Raw genomic sequence first — 25,358 nt, 5'->3', positions numbered from 1 at the left:
CTCTCTCTCTCTCTCTCTCTCTCAATACTCTCTCTCCTCTCTGTCTCTCTCTCTCTGTCTCTCTCTCTCTCAATACTCTCTCTCTCTCTGTCTCTCTCTCTCTGTCTCTCTCTCTCTCTCAATACTCTGTCTCTCTCTCTCTCTGTCTCTCTCTCTCTCAATACTCTCTCTCTCTCTCTCTCTCTCTCTCTCCTCTCTGTCTCTCCTCTCTCTCTCAATACTCTCTCTGCTCTCTCTGTCTCTCTCTCTCTGTCTCTCTCTCTCTCAATACTCTCTCTCTCTCTGGTCCTCTCTCTCTCTGTCTCTCTCTCTCTCTCAATCCTCTCTCTCTCTCTGTCTCTCTCTCTCTCGTCCTCTCTCTCTCAATACTCTCTCTCTCTCTCTCTCTCCTCTCTGTCTCTCTCTCTCTGTCTCTCTCTCTCTCTCATTACTCTCTCTCTCTCTCTCCTCTAGTCTCTCTCTCACTCTCTCTCTCCTCTCCTCTGTCTCTCTCTCTCATACTCCTCTCTCTCTCTCTCTGTCTCTCTCTCTCTCAATACTCTCACTCTCTCTCTCTCTCTCTCTCTCTGTCTCTCTCTCTCTGTCTCTCTCTCTCTCTCAATACTTCTCTCTCTCTCTCTCTGTCTCTCTCTCTCTCTCATACCTCTCCTCTCCTTCTCTCTCTCTCTGTCTCTCTCTCCTGTCTCTTCTCTCTCTCTCATACTCTCTCTCTCTCTCCTCTCTCTCTCACTCTCCTCTCTCTCTGTCTCTCTCTCTCTGTCTCTCTCTCTCTCTCAATACTCTCTCTCTCTCTCTCTGTCTCTCTCTCTCAATTACTCTCTCTCTCTCTGTCTCTCTGTCTCTCTCTCTCTCATACTCTCTCTCTCTCTGTCTCTCTCTCTCTCAATACTCTCTCTCTCTCTCTCTCTCTCTCTCTCTGTCTCTCTGTCTCTCTCAATACCTCTCTCTTCCTCTCTCTCTCTCAATACTCTCTCTCTCTCTCTCAATACTCTCTCTCTCTCTCTCTCTCAATACTCTCTCTCTCTCTCTCTCTCAATACTCTCTCTCCTCTCTCTCTCTGTCTCTCTCTCAATACTCTCTCTCTCTCTCTCTCTCAATATTCTCTCTCTCTCTCTCTCTCTCAATACTCTCTCTCTCTCTCTCTGTCTCTCTCTCTCTATCAATACTCTCTTCTCTCTCTCTCTCTCTCTCAATACTCTCTCTCTCTCTGTCTCTCTCTCTCTCTCTCTCTCTCTCAATACTCTCTCTCTCTCTGTCTCTCTCTCTCTCTCAATACTCTCTCTGTCTCTCTCTCTCTCTCTCTCATACTCTCTCTCTCTCTGTCTCTCTCTCTCTCTCAATACTCTCTCTCTCTCAATACTCTCTCTCTCTCTCTCTCAATACTCTCTCTCTCTGTCTCTCTCTCTCTCTCAATACTCTCTCTCTCTCTCTCTCTCTCTCTCAATACACTCTCTCTCTCATACTCTCTCTCTCTCTCAATACTCTCTCTCTCTCTCTCTCTCTCTCTCTCTCTCTCTCTCTCAATACTCTCTCTCTCTCTCTCTCAATACACTCTCTCTCTCTCTCTCTCTCTCTCTCGGAGACCACTGAGCATGCTCAGTATATTAATCACGCCTCCATACAAGCTAAATGTGTCTCCTGCACATAATCACAAAATTATCTATTTAGATCTAAGGAGCTTAGGCTCTCCTCAAGCAGCCATACCCTAAAGGTAGCACAAGGATTTAGGCTGCAATCCTAACCCCTGGGTGGCAGTGGTGGGACTTGTTTCTTATTCTATTCTATTTATAAAGACAGTTATTAGATACTGCTGTTATATATATGTGTGTGTGTGTGTGTGTATCACAGCAGTTTACAACGATATAAAAACATAAAACCAAACTACAGCATCACAGGACGTTTAAAACAAGTGAAAAGCAAAAAGAAATTAAAAGCAAACTTCATTGCCTGCATAGGCGGCTGGTGGTGCTAGGGTAGAACAGGTAGCCAGGAAGGGGAAGGGGCAACGCTCCCAGGTTGGCATAGTGAAGAGACCCTGATAGAGGCCCATTGAGATCACCATGGCTGTGCTGACTTAGGATCCAGTGGGTGGGCCTCTACCTCCAGGACAGTTTACAATCTTTCATTTAAAAACAAAAACACAAATACGTAAAACCACAAATCATTTTGCTTCCCCTGCATTTGAGTAGCCTGATGCCTGGATGCGTATATTCCAATTCAGGTTTTTAATATGCTTGTGTATTTTTGTTCTGGCTTGCAAATCACTTCGGGACTTTTTGTAGCGGGAAGCAATGTATATATATATATATTTAACAAATCCAACCTAACCTCAATGCAGTACAGGAGGAGATCAAGCCCTTCCACTAGGGAGGAAGCCCCAGGTGTGAGTAAGGTCCTCTGCATTAGTTCTTTATCCTGCAGACGCCCAGTCCACGCAATTATTCCCCATTTTGTTTCTTAATGGAGGGCAGGGAATCACACAGACCAGGCCCACTGCCCAGTTCGCCAGTTGCGTGGAGGGTGCGGTTTGCAGTGGAGGCTGCGTCACAGAGGGGAGGGGATTGCACCACTTCTTCTCCATAATACTGCAGCGTTACTCTGACGGAAATGTATGAACCAGGCCTGTGGATTGTTTAATCAGCCGACAACCCTGGTAAACAGACCTTTGCCAAAACAGCGAGTATACATTGATTTATTTCGTTAACGAATCGCTTCCCATGAAACATCTAAAAGCGATTAACATAACTGAGAAGGATTCAGCTGGAACATAATGCGTAAGATGCTTTCCACCGTAAAAAAAAGACAAAGACAGATCATACCTTCCTTAAGAAGACTGTAGCAAAACAGGCGTGCTTTTTCAAGGTCTCCCAGCTGTCGGCATATTCCAACATACACCCTGCAGAGGGCCTGAATGTGATTGTGGCCCAAGGTCGTCTTCTGTTTCTTCAGTTTCTTCAGAATAGTCTGCAACGCTATCTCGGCTAAGTGCTGTAACATGCAAAATGGTATTTTCCATTGAGGATATTTCAACATGCATAATATACCTTATTATCAGAAAATAATAAACTTCTGTCCTTGAACAGAAATGCTGATGATCTTCAGAGCTAATTCTTTATCAGATACAGGCGATAAATTAGAGGAGAACAGATCTGTCCAAGCAAGGACAAACATGTTTTAAAACCACTGGAAAAGTGCACTCATGGCAGTTTGCAGCTGAAACTGGTAAGCTGCAAAGGTTAAAAATACAGAAAACCAGCAACTAAACGCCACAATAGTAGGAGCGAAGGACTAAATGCATGGCAGGTACAAGAAGTAACAGCAGAGTGAATGTTCTTTTAATGAGCCATCTGAAACGTTATATGAAAGAAGACCAATTGGCCATTCCACATGCAGGCCAATGTAGGTCAAGTTCTGATACGACCTCTGCCAGTGATGTGTGTAAAGGAATCTATGGGGAGGTGTCATAAGCAGAGCACAAGCAATGCATGCAGAAGGTCCAATCCCTATCACCTCCAGTGAAAAGGGATCTCTGCCAGATTCTGAGATAACTTCACATTTGTGCACAACTGTCGCACTGTCACCTTAAAAAGTTTGAAAGACCTGGAATCCATGCAGGGCATTTTTGAAGGCCTTAATTAATACCAATATAAGTTGGAAGATATGTGTCAGGGAACTGCCATCGCAGCCAGGAGTGGAGGCAAGGCTCCCAAGCGATGCCGGAGAAGGGCCCAGCAGGGAGAGAGGGGACTCATCGGCCAGGGAAGGAAATCAGCGTTACACCAGGGAGAAAGGCGGGCAGAGGCAGGCTTCGGAGAGATGGCTCCAGGGCTCTTCGCCAGAGACCAGCGGGGAGAGCACGGGTCCTCCGCTGCCCACACCCACCCTGCGCAGAAGACTTCCGCGCAGGGAGGCTAGGCGGAGACTATCCATCAAGGAACTTTTATGTTGGAAGAAGTTCAGGAAACGCCCACTGACTACAGCCGGGACACCAGTCGAGCTGGAGACCGTGCGCCTTTTTCTCAAGGAAGCTGAGCAAGTCGGAGCAAAACTACACGGTGTATGACCGTGAACTGCTTGCGATTTATGCAGCATTTCGACGCTGGAGGCATTTGCTAATAGGGGCGCAGCACAAGATCCAGGTGTGTACGGACCATAAGAACCTGGAATACTGGAGGACTGCGCGGGTGCTCAACCAGAGACAGGTGCGATGGGCACAGGAGTTCTCCAAGTTTTTCTTCGAGATTCGGTATGTGCCGGGAGAGGAAAACATAAGAGCAGATGCTATCTCCCAGAAGCCGGAGTACATGGAAGGAGAGGGACCGCCAGAAGTCAGACACGTGATCCCCGAGGACCGATGGGTGTGTGGGGGAGTGTTGGTCGGGAGGCGAGAACTAGCCGAACTTACGAGAGACGACGAGTTCGCTCGAACCAAAATCAGGGAACTCAGGGACGCAGGGGAAAACCATGGCGGTTTTGAGGAGAAGGAAGGGGTACTGTATTACAAGGGAGCACTGTACGTACCGGGGGAGAACTTGAGGGGTAGGGTACTCAAACAACTCCACAACAACCCGACGGCGGGGCATTTTGGTCAACACAAAACCATGTTGCTAGTCACCAGGCAGTTCTGGTGGCCAAGAGTGAGGGAAGATGTACAGGAATATGTACGGGGCTGCGACCGCTGCCAGCGGGCAAAGGGGGAGAGGGCTGCACCCGCAGGGTTACTGGAACCCTTACCCACGCCGGAAAGACCATGGGAGGTGGTGTCCATAGATTTCATGACCGATTTGCCCAAATCAAGGGGGAAAACGGCAGTCATGGTGGTAGTTGATGAATGTGCCATTTCATCGCTTGCTCGCATGCGGTGACGGCAGAGGAAACAGCCAGGTTGTTTGTGGATCACATATTCAGGCTGCATGGCGCCCCCTTGAGGGTTTTATCCGACCGCGGGAAACAATTTACTTCCCGGTTCTGGAGGAAGCTCATGAGCCTGCTGCAAGTTGAGGTGAGCTTCTCGACGGCGAGACACCCGGAGACCAACGGGCAAGCGGAAAGAGCGAACAGTATACTCCAACAATACCTATGCTGCTACGTCAGTGAGAGGCAGAACGATTGGGTGGAGAAACTAGCGTTGGCCGAATTTGCATACAATAACGCTGAACATGTGTCCACGGGAATGAGCCCGTTCATGGCTAATTATGGGTGTCACCCCAGGGCATTCCCGGGGAGAGGGGAGGAAGGGTGGAGCGTACCGGCGGCAGAGCAGTTTGTGGAAGAAATGGAGGCCCTACACCAGCAACTTAAGATGAACTTGGAACGGGCCAAGGAAACTTACAAGAGGCAGGCAGACAAGCACCGTAGGGAAGGGGAAACCATACGGGTTGGGGATCGGGTGTGGTTGTCAACCCAAGGGTTACCTTTTAAGGGAGGGTGCAAGAAGTTGCGGCCAAAGCGACTAGGACCCTTTGAGGTAACACAGCAGGTGAACCCCGTGGCATTTAAGCTCAAGTTGCCGGCCAGCATGAAATTACACCCAGTGTTCCATAGGTCTCTACTCTCACCATACAGGGAGGGACGGGAATTTCCGGGGCGAGAGGGAGAAGTCCCCATACCCCCGCAGGTGGAGGAGAGGGAACTTCGCAGTCAAGCCATGGAAATACTCGATTCAAGATGGCGAGGGCGCCAGGTGGAGTACCTGGTGGCCTGGGAGGGCGAACCCGAGTCAGAAAACACGTGGGTTCCCGCGGAGGCCATCAGGGATGAGTACCTGAGGGAGGAGTTTCACAGCAGGTTCCCAAGGAAACCCAAACCACTAGCGAGATTCTGGGAGGAGCAATTTGGAATCACAGAAGATGAAGAGGATTTTGTGGGTTTTTCAGCCTCCGAAGAGGAGGGAGGAGAGGTGTCAGAGGGAGAGGAATCGGACTGGGAAGGTTACCCCGCGGGAAGAGATAGGAGCAGGTGGGAAGCAGAGTTTGAATCATCAGAGGATTGGGGCAGTTCCTTCAGGGGATTCCCCGCATCGTCGGCCGAGGAAAGGGACGAGATTGGGTCAAAGGAGCGGGCCAGAGGTGGAGGGGGTCCTGGGGGGGGAGGTGGATGTCAGGGAACTGCCATCGCAGCCAGGAGTGGAGGAAAGGCTCCCAAGCGATGCCGGAGAAGGGCCCAGCAGGGAGAGAGGGGACTCATCGGCCGGGGAAGGAAATCAGCGTTACACCAGGGAGAAAGGCGGGCAGAGGCGGGCTTCGGAGAGATGGCTCCAGGACTCTTCGCCAGAGACCAGCGGGGAGAGCATGGGTCCTCCGCTGCCCACACCCACCCTGCGCAGAAGACTTCCGCGCAGGGAGGCTAGGCGGAGACTATCCGTCAAGGAACTTTTATGTTGGAAGAAGTTCAGGAAACGCCCACTGACGGATTCTGCCAGTGACTGAGACAGACGCGGAGTCAGGGCTGTCCAGCCAGGGAAAGGTTTATCCAGGCAACCTTGCCAAGAGTGGCGGCAACTTACGCACGAGCAACCCCCAATTCCCATTACAATATGCTAGGGCCTAAGCTGGGAGCCAGCACAGCTGAATGGTGGCTGGGCGGGTATGTTCCTGGCTTTTTATCCCATCCAGACACAAATGAGAAACACTCTCAGAAATAAAAAAATCCTGAAAACAGGTTGACAGCACAATTTTGCAGTGGACCTTGTGCTGAATTCCCCCCCTCAAATCTTCCCATGGTCTTTCTAAATCTTCCCATGGTCTTTCTTTTTTTTGGGGGGGGGGGGGTAAAAGCACTCTTGAATGGAAAGTCCTCAAGTTACCTCATCCTGAAAGATGTAGTAACAGGGAATCTTACCGCCTGGGGGAGCTTACAGTGAGATTAATTTCAGGTCTGACCCTAAGCAACTGGGGAAAGCATGTTTAGAGAAACACCAAATGAGTACTGATAGAAAATGCGTTGCCAAACTTTCTTGTCAGTTAACTCTTCTTTGGCTTTGCATTTATGTACTGAAGCCGGGATTGGGTTTTTTTCCCCTTTTCTTGACCTTTTTTGGGGGTTAATATCAAATTTATTCTATGTTTATTAAATTGTTGACTTTTGAATTTACTGACATGCTCTGTATTCCGCACATTTGTATTTTGATGTTTTGAATGTTTGCTGCAAGCTGCTTTGGCTGCAGCTGATTGTGGAAAAGCAGCATATATGTAAACTCAAACAAACAAACAAACAAACAAACAGGAACTTGGGAAGGTGATCACTCCAGAGGCATGCTGCCACTTAAAAACTGGCCATCACGAACTGGCTCTTAGTCAGTGAAGTGGAACAGAAAGCGCTCAACAACTCCACCAAATGAATAAACTACCAGACAAGTTGAAGTGTTTCAGAAGTGTCTCCATACAATTTTTGAGCCCAAGCGTACCATCTAAGGCAAGGATAGATTCACCTGAACCAGGCTTACACAACATGTGACCCACAGCCTTCCTCTTTGTGCGGTCCAAGGCACCCATGTTCCTGGGAGTTTGGAGCAGGGAGGGTCACAAGATTTACAGATCTGATGACCGGGTTAAGATGGTTTCCCTACTCCCTCCACAAGTTCTGCCTTATTACAGACATCCAGATAGAACTTGGATGTGCGAACTGTTCGGTGCATTTAGATCACAGTGCAATCTGCTTTCAGAAGCCTTTGTAAACCAAGACATAGGCTTAAACCTGTGAAACACAAAACTAAAGGACAGGACTCTCACTTGGGGGGGTCTGTGGGTCACGTGGAGTGGGGCGAAAATACAGGGGTCTTAAAACACACAGCACACTCTTTATTGCCAGCCAAAGCCCCTATTGACTGAATGCCCCTCGCAAGGACCCTCTCTGGTGCACATCGGATTTCTGGGGATGACTGCACCCCCATCACCCCAGCAGAAGATGTTGCTTTATTTTTATGGTGTTTAAGAGAGGGTAACAGTTCCTCTGCTCTGAATGCTAATGTCAAGATTAGTACTTCAGCCTGCAGATTCTCATATACAACAGGCTCAATAGAGACAACTGTGAGCAAAGTCCTTGTGCACTTGCTCACCTGCGGAAGAGACGAGCCGGGATGGGTGGCGGTGGCAGCAGCTAAGTTTGCAAGAAATGAGAGAGTGCAAAAAGTTTGAGAAACACTGGGGTAAACACAACATCAAAATCCCCATGGATATTAGCCGTAAGGGACTGAAAAACCACATTTTGGTCAAAAGTGTGTATCTGTGTGTGGGGGTGTGCATTAAGCCATGCAAATCCAGCTTTAACAAAACCAAGATACGAGTCAACATCCCCAATCAGCCACAGCAAACTTAATTATATGTCCACGTATGAACTGCAAAAGGCGACATGATAGCTTGGCAGAGAGGTGGGTTCAAATGGTCTCCTCTACGGCTTCTACCATCTTAACTACTATTCCAGAAGGTTTCACACTCATTGTTTGGTTGTATGAGCTAAACCAGTTTACTGGTATTTTTTAAAAAACAACAACAAGTGTAAACACTTGAAAACACGGACATTTTGGATTTAGAAGGTTTTAATAATGTTTTTGGATCGCATGCATACTTGTGGTATGACAAGGTCAAAGCACACAAAGCCTTTAAAAACCATATTGTCAGGAAAGCATTGTTTAATGTTTGGATGAGATATAAGGATTTGCTGGAAAGTAAAACACCAAGGTGGCTGTCACCAATGGAGGCCAAGGCTTTGAAAAAAATTAATATGGAGACAAACTGGCCAAAATATTGGGAAATTTTGGAACAAGATGGAGATAGATTAAAGCTGCAGAGCTTTGACAGTTTAAAAACTAAAGTAAGAGACTGGCTTCACTACTATCAAATAAGGGAGGTTTTTAATTTAGATAAGAAAATTGGTTTTCAGGTGGAAAAATCAAAATTGGAAACAGAATTGCTAGATCCTAAAATCAAGAATTTATCAAGAATGTATAACTTGCTGTTGAAATGGAATACACAAGATGAAATGGTTAAATCTGTTATGATTAAATGGGCACAAGATTTTGGACACAACATTATGATGGCTGACTGGGAAAAGTTATGGACCACAGGTATTAAGTTTACGGCTTGTAATGCCTTAAGAGAGAATATAATGAAAATGACTTACAGGTGGTACTTAACCCCAGTCAAGCTGGCTAAAATTTATCATCTGCCCGATAACAAATGTTGGAAATGTAAAGAGACTGAGGGCACATTCTTCCATCTTTGGTGGACATGCCCAAGGATTAAGACTTTCTGGGAGATGATTTATAATGAAATGAAAAAGGTATTTAAATATACCTTCCAGAAGAAACCAGAGGCCTTCCTCCTGGGCATGGTCGGCCAACTGGTGTGAAGGGAGGATAGAACTTTTTTTATGTACGCCACAACAGCAGCAAGAATACTCATCGGAAAGTACTGGAAGACACAAGAATTACCCACCCGAGAAGAATGGCAGATGAAAGTGATGGACTATATGGAATTGGCTGAGATGACTGGCAGAATCCGGGACCAAAGGGAAGAGTCGGTGGAAGATTGGAAAAAAATTAAATCTTCAAAAACATAGTAAAATTAAGGACTGTTAGAAAGATGTTGGAAAAAGAAAATTAGGTAGTTTTGGTAGATATGATATAAAAGGATTAAGTAAAAATGAGATGAAATTGACGAAAGAGAGGACGCTAAACTATAATATATTATTAAATTATTTAAATGAAAATAAGGTTGGAAGGATTTGCTGAAAAAACGATTGGAATTAGAATACAAAATTGGGAGGTATGAGGAGGTCAAGGAAACAAGTAAAGGAAGAAAGTTTGTAAAGGTTTAATGTGCTCCTTTTCTATTTTAAGTGAATGTATTTTTATACCTTTTTCTTTTTCTGTTATTGTTGTATTCTTTTTCTTTGTATTTTGTATTGCTTTTTTTGTTGTTGTAACTTTAAACTTTGAATAAATATTATATAAAAACAAAAACAAACAACAAGTGTAACTGACCTTCTTAGCAACGCCAAGTTCATAAACGGCTTCTTTCTCCTCATCTCTCATGGCTGGGAGCTTTGAGGTATTGCCCACCAAAACGTGGCTACGGATAACAGGTAACAGGTCAAAACAGGCTTTGGAAACTTTCTCCAATGCTACCATCACAATGTTGCTATCGGAGTCATCGGTTTTCTGTGCAGCCACAAGCAATTGTGAATCGGCTTCACCGGTTAAGTGAGTACCACCCTCGCTACTCAGATGGATAGTTTCCTCCTCAGCAGGGCACCGTACGCCAGCATCTGGGACTCTAGCTGAAGGTTCCTCCTTGCAGAAGTTCGATTTTGGCGACTTGCTATCTAGCCTTAGCCTTTTGGCATTCTTTGGCACAGTCACAGGTACTAATGCCCTTTTCCCAGCGTAACACACATTGGAAGACAGTTGCTCTGGGTCAGGCTTGAAACTGCTCCCCGTTTTAACAAAAGCAGTGGACACAGAAGCAATTGCTTTAAAGCCACTGATCTGAGGGACCGGCTGTGGGGCGTTCTTGCCATCTAGAGAAGTCGACCTACTCAGCTGAATGTTACCTTTCAGGATGTTGAGAGTTCTGGCTCGGGCGGATAGCTCTGGATACATGCTGTCCAAGATCTTCACTGAGTTTTCCTGGGGTACGGGTGGAGCAGTGCCGCCAACTGCCGATGGAGGAAGCCTGCCAGGCACCGGGAGGGCGTGCTTGGGAGTAGTGGCACAAAACTGAAGAGGCGAAGACAGAGCCCTCTGGCGCATCGGCGTGCCAGAGGGAGAAGGGGTGGTAAATGTAGCGGGAGACTTGCATTTGGGGATATCCAGCAGCGGCGACCTTAGAGGAGGAACTGGAGTTTCACGTAAAGGAGAATTCATTCCATCAAGTGGGGAAGGCAAAGAAGACTGGCTAGACGATGACATCACCGGGGAGAGGGGCCTAACCGCCCTTGGAGGAGTACGCATCAGAGGTGGAAGCAAGGGAGGTAATGGAGGGCCCATCTCTTCCCTAATTTTTGTCAGGGTTTTTGGAGGAGAATACACTGTAGGCGTGGAAGTATCTGCGTTGGCAAAAATGGTCTCAGTGAGCAGTGCTTGCCGACTTTTCCTCTTCCCCTTGCAGCTAGGTATTCTCTGGAGAGGCCTAAGACCTGCTTCTGCTGAAACATTTATAGAGTCTGATGGTTCAAGCGCTTGTCCTGCTCCGTTATTTCTGTGAGATGCAAGAGCAGCGGGAGATTCCACTTTCTCAGACACTATTTTTTGTGGTTCAGAGCTAGAGCTGGAAGATTCGGAGGCAGGTGGTAGGGAATACCGGCTGGTTTGAGCAGCAAGAGTTTCCCCCTCGTTCTTCATATGGGTTTCCTTGTTGTGGGAGGCACTGGCATTCCCATCAACACAGACGGGTGTTAACTGGTTCTGCGTCAGGCTGGAGCCGCATCCTGAAGGGCTAAAGCTTCTTTCTTCCTCAGCACTTGCCTTCCCTTTAAAGAAATCTAACTGGGTTTCTGAGGTTTCTACACTAGTGCCACTGTATTCTGAGTATGGTGCAACTATATCACTATTAAATTCTGGATCACTTGCAGAAGACTTCCTGGAGAGAGATTTTCTGTCATGGGTTAGCCCTTGTCTCATCAATGAAACGACTGCTGAAATGTCTTGTCCTGCTTGCCTCTCTTCTGACTTCTCTGTTGCTGTAAGAGATTCCGATTTTAAGGAGGTATTTTCATCGCTACACGTCCGTCTGGTTGCGTATGAATGTTCCCATATCCCTTCCGTCACTTCAGCAACATGGGAGCCAGTGTCATGTGCTGCAGCCGGCGTATATTTCGGGGATGCCTGTTCTGTTACATGGGACAGCTCCTGCTCACCACCCACATCTGCTCTGGACACTGCAAGCGTTGGTTGTGGTTTTGTGCAGTTCACCTTCCTTAATGCGAAAACCTCTTCCTCTGGTGAATCAAAGGTAGATGATTTCATAAGCATGATAGTACTTTCAGACACGGTCAGTTCATTCACCCCTTCAGATCTTGCGCCTCTGCTTGATATTGCATCAGTTTCTTTAGCTGTTGCTTCACTCAGATTAGGTTCTACCTCACAGTTTCTTGAAGGAATCCCTAACGTTTTATCAAGAGGAACAAGAAGCTTCTCATCACTTGGAACAGGTTCGCTCACTACAAAAATGTCTACAGTATTAACACTGTTCAGGCTCGATGCCTCGGGAGTTTGTGCTTTAGTGAGCTCCCCACAACATATGATCTGGGATTCCCTGAGAGTTGGCTGCACTCTGGCTTGTTCAATTTCCATTTCATGGAAACTGCAACAATCCAGGGACTTATTTTTGTCTACGTCAGAATCGAGAACATTTGCCTCTTTACTCGTCAAGTCTTCCCCAGAATTGTGATCCCTATGATCAGCATCTTCTTCTCTGCTTGGAGAGGAAGGGGTAATGTACCCTGGGACAGAGCTTTGGCCATTTCTGCTGAAGAGCTCATAATTGATTTCAGCATTGGACACAGTGACATTGGAGGGCTCTGCAGTGGACTTAGAACCAACTGTTGTAGTGACAGAGGAAGTTTCAATAACTGCACTCTCTGATTCTAATTCATCTTGAACAGACTGAGCAAGACCTTCATTTGTGTTCTGTTCTAATTCCACCCCGTTTGTTACAGAGCACTTGTAATTCGTTTCTGTCCCTTCCGCAGCATGCTTCATTTTATCAGATGAATTGCTTTCAGCATTCCAGATTGCCTTTTCTTGAGGTGGTGCATCATTTATTCCATACTGCAAATCTTTAAAAATCAAACTGGGCTCCATATTTCTGTCACACAGAGTTCCAAGAGCAGATGTTTTTTCACTTCCTTCTTTTATAATAAACTGTGCAGTCCCAGTTTCTGTTATTTTCAGCGCTTCACTATCTTCCTTCTCAAGCCGTTCTGATGTCAGGCATATATCTTCCTCAACAGCCTCAGTGTGCTGAAAGTTAATTGAAACGCTATGCATTTTGGACTTACACTCAGGTTTAATGCCTGCATTTTCAACATACCCTGGTTCTGAAGCACTTTCAGTGACATTCTCTGATTCAAAGAGTGTGTGTTTACTTTCAAGAGACCCCTCAGGACACCCTTCAATAATAAATGCTTGTGCTGCTAACATAGGACTGCTTTGATAATCTGGCTCCTCTTGTAGTGATTTAACAGAATCTTTTTGGTCAATGTATTGTTCTAGTTCTACGCATTCTTTTTTTACATCCATTGATTTGGGTTTCATTTTGCCTACAATGTTTTCATTTTCAACTTTCCGCTGGTCATCTTCTCCATGTTTAGAAGGGAGAGTGCTGCTTTCACCTATATGATACAATGAATTACTGCATCCATCACTTGCCACTGTAATCTGAGAGTGGGGCCTCAAGGTATCAGCATTCCCTAGTTTATTCTCCCCATTTAATTCATATTGCTTGTCACATTCCTCTTCGCTACTGTGATTTTCTTCTACGCATTGTGATTTGATGGCTGCATCGGAGACATGAGAATCTTTTTCAAAGTCCTGTGTAAATGTTACCTCAGCATCTCGTTGCTGCAGCAGCACCCTAGAACATTCCATTTCAGAGAGGAAATTATGGTTAACGAAATTCATTTTCTCTTCCGTTAATGCTTCATCGCTGCTGCTTGAGCAGAGCCCTTCAGTTGCATTTTGTTTGAATGCTGTTACAGGTTCAGTGTGTTCTTCACCAATGCATTTTGCTTTCTCAAAATTAAATTTAGATTGGATGTCACTGGGCCCAGGCCCCATTCCTCCTTGCACATCACCAGAAACATTCTTAAAAAATTCAGGAGTTACAAGCACATTTTCAGTAGCTAAAATGGACCCTTTGGTTTGCTGCTGATTGCCACCTTTGGGTGTTTGAAGCCAATCACCTTCCACTGTCCCAATGAGCTCTTCCTTCTCTTCTTTCAAGAAGTTACTAGGCTCTTTGTGCACATGGTCAATGCTGCTTGTAACTTCTTCTTTCAAGGGCATTGACTCAGCTGTTTTTTCTTGACCTTGTGAGTTAGCCGATGGAGACAATGAAGCAAGCATCATGAGCTTGTCTTTCATCGTATTATCTAAGTTTTTGTCGACGTTTTCTGTACTGTGTGCTGCTGGTTCAGTGGCTGTGTGCGCCTCCAAAAAGTCAGAATTCTCCTGCAGACGCTTCTCACTCTTTGATATGGCACCTCCCTCATTAAGATATACTGATGTTTCTGTCACAGGGTCGTGACACAGCGCTGACTCTTCTTCCGTCAATTTGCTAAGTCTTTCAGGTGACTCCTGAGAATTGCCATTTGTATTGTTTGCGCTAAAAGAGATGCATTTGCTCCGAGATTCTGCTGAATGGTTCTCGTAAGAAATTTCAGCTTTTGGTTCATTTCCCCCCAAAATATTTTCAAGCATTTGCACATCCTGATTCATTTCATCTTCATCACTGGAATCTGTTAAGTTTCCAAATAACGTATCCTTAAAGAGATAAGTGAGAAGAATTAATATAGTACTCATAACAGTTCAAATGTTTTATGAACAGCCATTCAAGTTACAATGTTCATTACTTTTTTCCCTTTCAAAAAACTGATACTGCTAAAGACACATCGAAACAGATATGCACTAAAAACATGACTGAGGTGTAGTTCTCAATAAACTGGTGAACCTACTTCTGCTCTGTTCCACTTCAGATCAGAGCTGCAGGTTTACATGGTGGCATTCTCTTCAAAACCATAAAAACCAAACCATAGAAAGCTAGAAAAAAGGAAGTAGTTCTTTCTGAGAAACATTTTTCTATTGAGGTTTCTTGCACAGAGGTTTTGCCACTTCAATGAGAATTAAGACCAAGATAAACTAAAGAGTATCTATCAGAAACAAAGAGGGAGAGTTCCTTTTTACAGGGCTTAGCTCACTTGCAAAGGTTCATCTTAAAACATGAGTCATTTCACTATTTAAAAAGCAAAGCTCAAAGTGACGCACAGTCAATAAAACCACAAAAATAGCAGTAGCCAGAAGCTGAAAATCCAGGTGTTCAGTATACAGTGGTACCTTGGTTTACGAACTTAATCTGTTCCGCAAGTCCGTTCTTACACCAAAGCATTCTTAAACCAAGGCGTGCTTTCCCATAGCAGAGGAGGACTCAATTTACAAATGGAACACACTCAACAGGAAGTGGAACCTGTTCTGCTTCCAAGGCAAAGTTCACAAACCAAAACACCTACTTCCGTGTTTGCAGCATTCTATTTCCAAGTTGTTCATAAACTAAGCTGATCGTAAACCAAGGTACCATTGTATTCTAAAACCAAACTGTTTTTACCTAGCAATGGAACTAGCAGAGGGAAGAAGCTCCACAAGGATGACATCCTAACCGAAAAAGCTATCATTTTACACTTTAATAGTTCTTACTTAAGGAAGTCGGGGAAGGAGAAAAAACAACAGCTCCCTATGACAGAGCCGCTGCTCTCATGAATCACAACAGGAGCTGCCACCACATTTATTGTCTTAATTTATATCCCACTGTTTGACAATATGTTTAGGAAAGTTTTTCATATTTAATGCTGTATTGTTTTAAACACTCGATTGGGAGCCACCCAGAGTGGCTGGGGAAACTCAGCCAGATGGGCGGGGTATAAATTATTATTATTATTATTATTATTATTATTATTATTATTATTATGATGTTCCATTAAACTGGATACAATGGTAACGATTCTTTTAGGTCCGGGCCTAATATACCCTGAAGGCAGGTAATTGTGGGGTTTTTTTGGATAGTTGAAAGTGGTATAACAGAGAAATTACTGCCCAGGTATATTACACATTTACTGATTTTATCCTGCTATCGGGAGGGTGGGGATGGTATTTTTTTGCTTTTTGAAGCACTATGAATACCTGCAAAGCCTGTTCAACTACCCATGGATAGCACTGCCTCTTTCTGGCCACCTGGCTCCATCCACAAGTAGACTTGCTGTACTGTATTAAGTCAACATTCAATCAAGATTATGACATTACTAGGGCACACGATTTTAACCCATCTTTTGACTTACGGGAGTAGTAGCAGGTGAAAACTGTATGGGAGACAGCAGAGGAGGAAGAGGCCTAACCCACTTCAAAATATCTCGCAGATTTTCACCAACTTCGTCCTGTTCCTTGCTGAAAACATCCACGTTGCCCTCTCCCAAATCTGTCTCTGAAATGACTTCTAGAGATCTGTCTTCATAAAAAGTGCCGCCACCATTGTAAGCGCCCGTGGTTTCCATGGCCTTGCTTTCTACTGGGCTTTCATGCCCAGCAAGTCTGTCGTCCAGCTTTGTCTGCAACGGTGCCAAAGAAACGTGCGTCGTACAGGTTTCAGGTGAAGGACAACCAGAAGGCCTCTCTTCTCGAGGTTTCCTGAATTGCTGAATATTCCGTGGTGTTTCTATGGGGCAGAAGATCATCTACAATGTAAACAAGGTTTCCACATTTCCTCCACTTTCTGAAGGTTTTAAAAAAAGTTTTCAAACCAATTTTAAAACAAATGGTTTATTATCCATCTCACTGAGTGCCCTACAGGTACACCACTGTGCTGCTGAAAGTATTTTTTGCAACTCCACAGACCCTCCAGAAAGTATCCCCTTAATTATTATTTTAAGAAATCCAGATGTTAATTTTACTGATCACTCTTGGGGGGGGGGCCCTGCTGTGTTTCTGGGGTGCTGTACAGTTTTTATAACCTTCCCATGACCCTCACAAAATTTTTCCTTAAAAAGTAAAGAAGCTGGTAAAATGCGATCTTGACTATGCTACCACTCAGTGGATTTGTAACTGGCTGGCTGACCGAACCCAAAGGGTGCTCATCAATGGTTCCTCTTCATCCTGGAGAAGAGTGACTAGTGGGGTGCCACAGGGTTCTGTCTTGGGCCCGGTCTTATTCAACATCTTTATCAACGACTTGGATGATGGACTCAAGGGCATCCTGATCAAATTTGCAGATGACACCAAACTGGGAGGGGTGGCTAACACCCCAGAGGACAGGATCACACTTCAAAACGACCTTGACAGATTAGAGAACTGGGCCAAAACAAACAAGATGAATTTTAACAGGGAGAAATGTAAAGTATTGCACTTGGGCAAAAAAAATGAGAGGCACAAATACAAGATGGGTGACACCTGGCTTGAGAGCACTACATGTGAAAAGGATCTAGGAGTCTTGGTTGACCACAAACTTGACATGAGCCAACAGTGTGACACGGCAGCTAAAAAAGCCAATGCAATTCTGGGCTGCATCAATAGGAGTATAGCATCTAGATCAAGGGAAGTAATAGTGCCACTGTATTCTGCTCTGGTCAGACCTCACCTGGAGTACTGTGTCCAGTTCTGGGCACCACAGTTCAAGAAGGACACTGACAAACTGGAACGTGTCCAGAGGAGGGCAACCAAAATGGTCAAAGGCCTGGAAACGATGCCTTATGAGGAACGGCTAAGGGAGCTGGGCATGTTTAGCCTGGAGAAGAGGAGGTTAAGGGGTGATATGATAGCCATGTTCAAATATATAAAAGGATGTCATATAGAGGAGGGAGAAAGGTTGTTTTCTGCTGCTCCAGAGAAGTGGACACGGAGCAATGGATCCAAACTATAAGACAGAAGATTCCACCTAAGCATTAGGAAGAACTTCCTGATAGTAAGAGCTGTTCGACAGTGGAATTTGCTGCCAAGGAGTGTGGTGGAGTCTCCTTCTTTGGAGGTCTTTAAGCAGAGGCTTGACAACCATATGTCAGGAGTGCTCTGATGGTGTTTCCTGCTTGGCAGGGGGTTGGACTCGATGGCCCTTGTGGTCTCTTCCAATTCTATGATTCTATGATTCTAAGTGTGACATTCCTAATGCAGTCTTGGAAGACGGCATAGGAGGAATGAGGACACGCCAAGGAAGATTTCCAGCAGCCTGGAGGCAACCGCAAATGCCCTGCAGGTATATATGCATATATTTTGTTCTTGCATTTAAATTATGCAAATATTAAAAGCATAGCGCAAAGTCATTCTAAAGGTTAATTATTGGCATCCGTTTGTCGTGAGATTCAACGGCAGAGTGCTGTTCTAAAAGTACTCACTTGTTTTTCCACGTGCTCTTGAATGTCCATGAAAATCTGTTGCTGCAGGTGAGAAAAGAGGCAATTTTTCTTTACTCTTCTTGAAAATTGCAACATACTTTTTAATCTCTCTAAGGAAAGCGACTACTTCCAATTATCTCTAGAGCTACAGTACTTGGGTCTCACCTAAGATGGAGTCATTTTTGTTGATTTGACTTTTTCCTGTCGAGCTGTCAATACACATCCAGAGCTCCTGCAACAGCAGCTTAATTTTCTCTGTGAAATAACCAAAGAGGCATCCAAACTGTTATCGTACTTGCAGAGAAACATGGATTAATAGAATATATATCTATGTCTGTACCTGCAAACACACTTCTTCACTAATACAGGGAATATGAAGCATATCCCAAACTGCTGAGGTTATGTCTGTTCCAGTGATGGCAAACCTCTAGCCCACTAAGGTAAAGGTAAAGGTACCCCTGCCCGTACGGGTCAGTCTTGACAGACTCTAGGGTTGTGCGCCCATCTCACTTAAGAGGCCGGGGGCCAGCGCTGTCCGGAGACACTTCCGGGTCACGTGGCCAGCGTGACATCGCTGCTCTGGCGAGCCAGCGCAGCACACGGAAACGCCGTTTACCTTCCCGCCAGTAAGCGGTCCCTATTTATCTACTTGCACCCGAGAGTGCTTTCGAACTGCTAGGTTGGCAGGCGCTGGGACCGAGCGACGGGAGCGCACCCCGCCGCGGGGATTCGAACCGCCGACCTTTCGATCGGCAAGCCCTAGGCGCTGAGGCTTTTACCCACAGCGCCACCCGCGTCCACTAGGCCTCCTCTATTGACTTGCCAAGGCTTCTCAGGAAAGTTGAAGGAAGCTTGCTATGTCAGGATCTGTTACCTAAAGACACCTGGAGATGACAACTCCCAACAGAGCAGTTCTCTCTTTGCCGCTGGTTAGCTATTTCCTTGGAGAGTTGAGCAGGGGACGGAGGCCCACCACTCTGGTCCAATGTTCAGGAAACATAAGAGCAGTGATAAAGGGTTAGGTGCTCTTGGTGGTTTCTCAGTGATTCCTTTCTGGGTTCCCCTTTCTCTGTGCAGAGAGTGGGAACACTTTTGCCCTGGCTCTTCTGCAGCATACATGCAGAAGGGAAGCCAACGAGGGAACCTGGCCCTTGAGCTTAGGGAGGTTCTGCTTGCGTTCTACAGCAAATAGGATGAACCACACTGGGTGAGATAGTGAACCTCACTATCTCTCAGCCTCACCTACCTCACATGGCTGTGGTGGGGGATAAAATGGATAGGTAAAAGGTAAAGGACCCCTGGACGGTTAAGTCCAGTCAAAGGTGACTACGGCGTTGTGGCGCTCATCTCACTTTCAGGCCGAGGGAGCTGGCGTTTGTCCACAAACAGCTTTCGAGGTCATGTGGCCAGCATGACTAAACTGCTACTGGCGCACGGGGACCGTGACAAGTGCCAGAGCGCATGGAAACGCTGTTTACCTTCCCGCCACAGTGGTACCTACTTATCTACTTGCACTGGCATGCTTTCTAACTGCTAGGTTGGCAAAAGCTGGGACAGAACAACGGGAGCTCACCCCATCGTGCAGATTCAAACCACCAACCTTCCGATCAGCAAGCCCAAGAGACTCAGTGGTTTACATTTTAGGTAAAGGTAAAGGTAAAGGTACCCCTGCCCGTACGGGCCAGTCTTGCCAGACTCTAGGGTTGTGCGCTCATCTCACTCTATAGGCCGGGAGCCAGCGCTGTCCGCAGACACTTCCGGGTCACGTGGCCAGCGTGACAAGCTGCATCTGGCGAGCCAGCGCAGCACACGGAAACGCTGTTTACCTTCCCGCTAGTAAGCGGTCCCTATTTATCTACTTGCACCTGGGGGTGCTTTCGAACTGCTAGGTTGGCAGGCGCTGGGACCGAGCGACGGGAGCGCACCCCGCCGCGGGGATTCGAACCGCCGACCTTTACCTAAAATGGATACAGGAAGCCATGTATGCTGCTTTAAGCTCCCCGGAGGAAAAATGGGGAAAATGCATGGTTCAAGACACCTCAGTTTGTGCATTTGAGAGTTAGAAGCCAGAGTTAAAAGCCAGAACCTGAAGGGCAGCCCTGTAGCAAAGAGGATGCAAAAGCATATATGGAATGGAATGCAGCACTTTCTTGCAAACTGCCCTTGGAAAATGATTGAAGGGCTATACAAAAATACAGTGGTACCTCGGGTTACATACGCTTCAGGTTACATACGCTTCAAGTTACAGACTCCGCTAACCCAGAAATAGTACCTCGGGTTAAGAACTTTGCTTCAGGATGAGAACAGAAATTGTGTTCTGGCAGCATGGCAGCAGCGGGGGGCCCCATTAGCTAAAGTGGTGCTTCAGGTTAAGAACAGTTTCAGGTTAAGAACGGACCTCTAGAATGAATTAAGTACAGTGGTACCTCGGGTTAAGTACTTAATTCGTTCCGGAGGTCCGTTCTTTACCTGAAACTGTTCTTAACCTGAGGTACCACTTTAGCTAATGGGGCCTCCCGCTGCTGCCGTGCCGCCGGAGCACGATTTCTGTTCTCAACCTGAAGCAAAGTTCTTAACCTGAAGCACTATTTCTGGGTTAGCGGAGTCTGTAACCTGAAGCGTATGTAACCTGAGGTACCACTGTACTTAACCCAAGGCAGCACAAATGAGTCAGCCCAATTTCTCAACAAATCAATGGATATTCAGCAGAAGTTCTGACTTTACACAATTTGTTACAATCACAAGCTAACCAACGTGTTCTTTTCCCCTTCTTGGCAACTCCCTTGAGCCTGTGCCTCCTCAGAGGACTCAGCCTGTTGACATGATAAGCAATAGCAAGAAATCCACCTGCATCTATTTAAATTGCATCATTTCCTTCTTGCCTCTGCTTGTCTCTTTGCTAAGTAAGCTGCAATTTTTTTAAAAAATGGAATGAAATAAAGGCGCTTGGATTGTATCCCTTTGTTGGTATTCTCAGCACTTTGTGGCATGATCACCATTTTATTTGCATGTCACCTTTCTATGAAAAGATTCGTGCTCAAAGCGGCTTGCAAAAAAAAGCAATGCATCTCAAAATCAGCCACTGCAAGAACAGTTCCATAACAATTTCACAGCAACATAATAGCAAATATAACATCAAACAAACAAAAAAACACACCAATATTTCAGCATTATAAATATAAGAAGATTACACCTCCTGGAAACTGCAAAAATAACAAGGGAGACTGATAGCTTTGCCCATGGCTTCCTGGTTGGTACTTGCACGTAAAAGGAGAGGGATAGATTCAGGTCTTGTCACCTGGAGCAGGAAAGAAAGCACTTCCAGGCGACCAGGTAGAGAAGCTTCTTTGAAAGCAAATGTGTCCTTCTCCAAACCCCTTAACAAGTCATGAATGCACTCAACTGAACCTGGGTGGGCAGACAAGTCAAATTTTTGCCTGTTGATCTGAAAATGGCAACTGCACTTCAGACATGGCCTTCTAAACAAAAAAAAGTTCTAGCGTCCTATAATAGCTTGCAGTGGGAAGGGAAGGGTTGAAGAGATAGCCCAAACTCCCACTCAGCAGATGCCCAGCATATACAAAAGCACAAAAGTTTTCAGCCCCTTTGTCAGGAAGACCAGGGTTAAATTCTAAAACACCTCTCTACAATCCACCCCAAATGCATCACAACTTTTCTTCTAAAATTCCCCCATGAGCGCAACAGAACCCAACAGCTTGTTCCCCACCCACGCAGATCAATTCCTTATAGCTCTCTGTTGTCTGCCATCTAATCCTCTAGGCTTCCACTCGCTCTACAAAACTGGGGAAATTGCAAATGTTGCCTTCTGCTTGGCCGTCCAATGCTCTCCACGCTCACTGAAATGTGCTAATTTCAAGGGAGCAGTGGTGACAGGCCACGGCTGAGACACTCAGCATTAGCCAGCAATGAATCAGTCTCTCAGTGGTTCAATAATTTGAAGGGGTTAGATGCTGGAAGGCAAGGCCTTGGGCCTCATGTCTGACGACCTTGTCTTAGGAAATGATAATTTGTCTCCATCCAACTGCAGTTCTAAGAAGCAAAGAATACTTACAGCAGAGTAACAAGTTCAAGCCGACATAAAACCTATCGTAGGAGTAGACAACCTAAGACTCGGGAGCCGGATGTGGCCCAATCGCCTTCTCAATCCAGCCCATGGACGGTTCAGGAATCAGCGTGTTTTTACATGAGTAAAATGTGTCCTTTTATTTAAAATGCATCTCTGAGTTATTTGTGGGGCCTGCCTGGTGTTTTTACATGAGTAGAATGTGTGCTTTTAATTAAAACGCATCTCTGGGAATTTGTTCATCCCCCCCCCCCCCCACAAAATACAGTCTGGCCCACCACATGGTCCGAGGGACGGTGGAAAAAAGGTTGCTGACCCCTGACCTATTGTCATGCAGCTTGTTACATGTGGATGACCACAAAGCAAAACCTTAGGGCTTGCTAGCTGAGGAGGCCATGCTCTCAAGCCCTTTTCTCAGCCAGATTTTGGGGCCTTGCACATGTCCCATGCAGTGGGCAATCTCTCCTATTCAGCTCCTTTAGGGTACCTGCAAGAATCCAAGTAGGGCTAAAAGGTGAGGCCTTGTAGTATGAGGATGTGATGATTGTACAGATGACAACTCAAAGAACAGCAGCTATGAGCAATTGCTTCTTATATTAGAGAGAAAATATTTATACATACCAACCTTTGTCTAGGTCTGCTACAGGACTAGCTCTCACACTTTGGGTCTCAGCATTCTTCAGCACTGAGAGGAAATAGGACAGACACAGATATCAGATCAACAATTAAAACTGGAACCCTGCCACTGAAAATCCATTCAGGTAAAATAAAGTGAAGCATCACCTTTCTTTTGCTTTGCATTCGGGAAGCCATCAGTCTTCTCCTGTCAACATCAAGGGAAGAAAACCATACCACATTAACATCCTTAACTTGTAGTACTCACAGTGGAAAGAGATTCGACTCTGGTTACTGTTTAAATTACCTCATGACCTCTGAAATGTATTATACAGTGGCACCTCGGGTTACCAACGCTTCGGGTTACAAACTCCGCTAACCTGGAAGTAGTACCTCGGGTTAAGAACTTTGCCCCAAGATGAGAAAGGAAATTGCGTGCCGGCGGCGCGAGGGGAGGCCCCATCAGCGAAAGCGCGCCTCAGGTTAAGAACGGTTTGGGGTTAAGAACGGACCCCGGGAACGAATTAAGTTCGTAACCTGAGATACCACTGTATAGGGATTGGGAGCCTCCAGATTTTGCTAGACTACAACTCCCATCGTCCCTTACAGCTGGTCATGCTGGCTAGGGCTGATAGGGGTTGGAGTCCACCATCATCTGGAGGGTCACAGGCTCCCTGGTTTCATAGGCTTGGTGAAAAATCAGAACTGTCCCTTGTTCCTCTTGCCATCTCCTATCCCTCCCCTTCTATGTGTATTGTTACCTCCTTACTCCCTCTGTCCAAATTTAGACTGTAAGGTCCAAGCTGGAGGGAGGAGGAAAGAGCTGTCTTTTATTTTATTCCCCCCCCCCCATTATCATGGCACATGGGTACCGTAGAATCATAGAGTTGGAAGAGACCACAAGGGCCATCGAGTCCAACCCCCTGCCAAGCAGGAAACACCATCAGAGCACTCCTGACATATGGTTGTCAAGCCTCTGCTTAAAGACCTCCAAAGAAGGAGACTCCACCACACTCCTTGGCAGCAAATTCCACTGTCGAACAGCTCTTACTGTCAGGAAGTTCTTCCTAATGTTTAGGTGGAATCTTCTTTCCTGCAGTTTGGATCCATTGCTCCGTGTCCGCTTCTCTGGAGCAGCAGAAAACAACCTTTCTCCCTCCTCTATATGACATCCTTTTATATATTTGAACATGGCTATCATATCACCCCTTAACCTCCTCTTCTCCAGGCTAAACATGCCCAGCTCCCTTAGCCGTTCCTCATAAGGCATCATTTCCAGACCTTTGACCATTTTGGTTGCCCTCCTCTGGACACGTTCCAGTTTCTCAGTGTCCTTCTTGAACTGTGGTGCCCAGAACTGGACACAGTACTCCAGGTGAGGTCTGACCAGAGCAGAATACAGTGGCACTATTACTTCCCTTGATCCAGATGCTATACTCCTATTGATGCAGCCCAGAATTGCATTGGCTTTTTTAGCTGCCGCGTCACACTGTTGGCTCATGTCAAGTTTGTGGTCAACCAAGACTCCTAGATCCTTTTCACATGTACTGCTCTCAAGCCAGGTGTCACCCATCTTGTATTTGTGCCTCTCATTTTTTTTGCCCAAGTGCAATACTTTACATTTCTCCCTGTTAAAATTCATCTTGTTTGTTTTGGCCCAGTTCTCCAATCTGTCAAGGTCGTTTTGAAGTGTGATCCTGTCCTCTGGGGTGTTAGCCACCCCTCCCAGTTTGGTGTTACCGTGTAACAATAACTTTTTTACTTTGGACCGTAAAGCCAACAACAATTCTAAACAATTTCTGCAATCAGTCCGTCCCCCCCACAGCCCAGTCTTACACCAGTTTACCCATTACAATGATGGGAAACAGGTCACCAACAGATAAATACAGGTGGAAAAGAAGACATACCAAGTCCACCTGACTCAATATTTATGACACACACTCTGCATCTTGGGGGGGAAATAATTAGGAGGAGATATGCTGGGCGATCCAAGACTTACTCTGTGACTTATAACAAACCATGCAAAGAAACACTAATTTGCGCTTACTGCAAAAATGCAAAAAAACCCACACAAAAAAACCCAAACCCCTGCTTAAGAAAGTTACCTGTGCTTTCTTCAATTCCTTCTCAAGAACTTTCTTCTCTGCTTTCAGCTGCTTGAATTCCTGGATGTGCTTTGCTGCAGCCTCTTCATTTAAAGGAAAAAAGCCATCAAAATGCATGAAAACCATTAAGCTAGACTTAATGGCGCAAAAGTCAGCAAACAAGGGTGAAATGCACTTGCATGGTGTTGCCTTCCCTTTCAGATTTGTCAAACTCTAACAGTTTGTTCAGGGCTTGCAGCATTCAGCTCTGCACTATCATGTATTTCATTAGGATTTCATCACACTGGATGAATGCCGCTTGGCTCGGTCAGAGACATGTATTATCCTACCAACTGCACACAACAGCTCCACAGCTTTTTCTTCAAATGCATAAATGCCCACATGCCTTAGAATTCTGCTTAATGAGCCCTAGGGAACTAGAATTTTATTCATACTAAACACCATTGACAACAAAACCTTTCCAT

General features: G+C 45.7%; 1 protein-coding gene across 5 annotated transcripts in view; it reads right to left on the bottom strand.

The window, feature by feature from the left end:
- The window catches only part of ICE1 (interactor of little elongation complex ELL subunit 1), a 55,985-nt gene that overhangs the window by 12,349 nt on the left and 18,278 nt on the right, over positions 1–25,358 (bottom strand). For 2 of the 5 annotated variants that reach the window (XM_053397236.1, XM_053397235.1), the window contains 9 exons: positions 24,895–24,977; positions 22,958–22,997; positions 22,800–22,859; positions 20,049–20,189; positions 18,256–18,345; positions 18,091–18,132; positions 16,048–16,421; positions 9,983–14,482; positions 2,820–2,988 (listed from right to left, as the gene is read on the bottom strand). In XM_053397236.1, the coding sequence (XP_053253211.1) occupies positions 2,820–2,988; positions 9,983–14,482; positions 16,048–16,421; positions 18,091–18,132; positions 18,256–18,345; positions 20,049–20,189; positions 22,800–22,859; positions 22,958–22,997; positions 24,895–24,977 (5,499 nt within the window). Of the gene's footprint in view, positions 1–2,819; positions 2,989–9,982; positions 14,483–16,047; positions 16,441–18,090; positions 18,133–18,255; positions 18,351–20,048; positions 20,190–22,795; positions 22,863–22,957; positions 22,998–24,894; positions 24,978–25,358 lie in introns of those variants that run through there. The other 3 variants (XM_053397237.1, XM_053397238.1, XM_053397239.1) reach the window with 3 other exon arrangements.

Source organism: Podarcis raffonei, chromosome 7 (genome assembly GCF_027172205.1).
Source record: "Podarcis raffonei isolate rPodRaf1 chromosome 7, rPodRaf1.pri, whole genome shotgun sequence".
NCBI classification, from domain to species: domain Eukaryota; kingdom Metazoa; phylum Chordata; class Lepidosauria; order Squamata; family Lacertidae; genus Podarcis; species Podarcis raffonei.
The sequence above is the reverse complement of the archived record's forward strand: the minus strand, read 5'-3'. Positions and strand labels throughout refer to the sequence as shown.